This window comes from Notothenia coriiceps, unplaced genomic scaffold (assembly GCF_000735185.1).
Source record: "Notothenia coriiceps isolate Sejong01 unplaced genomic scaffold, NC01 NC01_scaffold00020192, whole genome shotgun sequence".
Lineage (NCBI taxonomy): Eukaryota > Metazoa > Chordata > Actinopteri > Perciformes > Nototheniidae > Notothenia > Notothenia coriiceps.
Genome location: NW_011352893.1, coordinates 63,325 through 65,697, shown reverse-complemented (window position 1 = coordinate 65,697; position 2,373 = coordinate 63,325). Strand labels below are relative to the sequence as shown.

The window sequence follows — 2,373 nt, the reverse complement described above, 5'->3', positions numbered from 1 at the left end:
TTGAGATGTCCAATCTGCCTGTTTTACACACTTTGACCAACAGGGGGGTTTGTGTTCAGCTTCATTTGAACACAAACCCCCCTGTTGGTCAAAGTGTGTAAAACAGGCAGATTGGACATCTCAACAGTGTGCTCTATCTCATACCGAGTTCCCAATGAGTAAAGCCTTAGAATAACTCTAAACAACCAACATTAAATCATATTTTCATGTTAAACATGTATTTATTTACTCCAGTTTAATGATTGTGATTGAAAAGCGTAAAGAGGCTGGTAAACTTTACAAAGAGGGATTTGTATTCCTTAATAATATTCATAAACTTAACCATGTTGTAGCCTGAGAAAGGCTAAACCATATCAAAGAATACATTTATTAACTACATTATCTCATTTAGCTGTAGCTTTTAAAAACAACCAAAAGACTTATTGACCAGTCGTTGAACCAGGGACCCTGCGGTTGTGAGTCGACTGCTTTCTAGCTGAGCCACAGCACACACACTGAATCCATCTGAAAACACTGAATCGTATTTATTCATGTTTTTATTCCTACATTTATTTATGCTTTCATTTAGTTATACTTATGACATGTTCCGACCTCTATATAAGTGAGGGTCTGAGCTCTCTTACTGTAATTCCATCGTGTCACCGGGCCCGGGTATAGGAGGGGTAATATCGTTCTTATTATACATCCATGGGTAATATGCATGGATGTATAATAACAAGTTTTTTCCTCCTTGTGAGCGCCTTTTGTCATTTCCAGTACCTACTCTGTTAAGAGGGATTACCTAATCTGTGAAATTAAACTTACGTTTTTTTTACATTCAAGACTCTGTCTCTGGGTCGTGCATTTGGGTTCATCAGTTTGTGTCGAGATCCTGACAAACACCGTCTCTCATGAGCTCTTAAGATTCAGTAAGTGCAGATAGAGTATATGTAAGGTGAATAGAAGATATGGTTATTCCATGTATTAGTCAGGTGGTTGATTGATATGACAGTTAGTCACCTGCCAGGGGATCGTCAGGTGAATCCCAGTGGCAATCGGCAACATCTGGGTCTGAAGCAAGCCAACGTCGGAAGAGACTTGAACCTACATTATTTTTAATGGTCAGCAGGAGGCGATTCTCATGGTTGCAAAAAGAAGTCGGATTGTGTCAACAAGAAAATGACCCTACTTCTAACCTGATTTATTCACCTCAGTAAACATTTTGCTGTTGATCTTATAATCTCCATCACTTGTTTTAATTATTCTTCAGTAGAGCATGATGTTCATTTTGTAAATCATAGTCATATACTGTAAAGAGGACAAATAGACAATAAAGCGATAATGCTTTAGGGCTTCTCTACCTTATTGCTGACCGGTCACTAACACAGGGTTGTCCTGTCTGGTTGCTCTCTGTCTTTAATGCTTTTCATTTTGCTCATCTTGTATTTGCACCTAACTGTTACATTTCGGTGGCCTAAAATGGTTTTGTTCAGTTGTACTTTGTTCCTACCTCCCGTATCACTGCTGGTTCAGACAACCAATATTATTCCAAAGCGAGGTTTCAGAGCTATTGTCCACAAACCAATGTGTGATGTCACAGTGTATTTGATACAGTCTATCGTCAGTAAAATCAGCACCATGTAAGCGCTTGTGTTAAAGCCTTTTACAAGAGATTATAGTTTCATCCTCAAATGGGTTGGTGCGGTATCTGTAAACTCTGTATTTGTAGTAATAACAGTATCAATAATGAATGTGTGTGTGCAGGTCTCAGTCTGGTGGTTGGCCTGGTGTTATATATCTCAAGTATTAATGACGAGGTGATGAACCGACCCAGAGAGCCGGAGCAGTTCTTCCACTACCGCTACGGCTGGTCCTTCGCCTTCGCTGCCTCCTCCTTCCTGCTGAAAGAGGTAATCAGATAACCACACACACTCAAACACACACACACACTCAGATGTTCAAGTAAACACTCAATGAGCAGTTCACGGTGACACTAATATATACTGATGCTTCACATTCACTGACGCTATGTAACTGACAAAAGAGATCATATGCACGCACACAGACACACACGCAGATTGTTTGGAATTCAGCGTGGATGTGGACCAACCACTGCTTAGCAACACAGACTCAAGCATGTGCACAAACACAGACTTACAAATTGCTTGTAGCTTGCTGTGATGCAGATTATTTGACACACACACACATACACACACACACACACACACACACACACACACACACACATACACACACACACACTTGTGTGCCTGCGTAGGAGCCCATCGCCCTGCCTGCATCAATATTCATAAATGTTAATAGCTTGAATACTTGAGGGCAGCAGCTCTGTCGAGCACAGCTCCATTATGCATCAGAATATTCCTCGCTGGGGGG

General features: G+C 40.8%; 1 protein-coding gene across 1 annotated transcript in view; it reads left to right on the top strand.

The window, feature by feature from the left end:
- Positions 1–1,717: 1,717 nt before the first annotated feature.
- Positions 1,718–2,373, top strand: part of LOC104952565 (voltage-dependent calcium channel gamma-7 subunit-like) — a 6,660-nt gene continuing 6,004 nt past the window's right edge. The window contains exon 1 of the mRNA XM_010779406.1: positions 1,718–1,889. Within this exon, the coding sequence (XP_010777708.1) occupies positions 1,800–1,889 (90 nt within the window). The 5' untranslated portion in view covers positions 1,718–1,799. The remainder of the gene's footprint in view (positions 1,890–2,373) is intronic.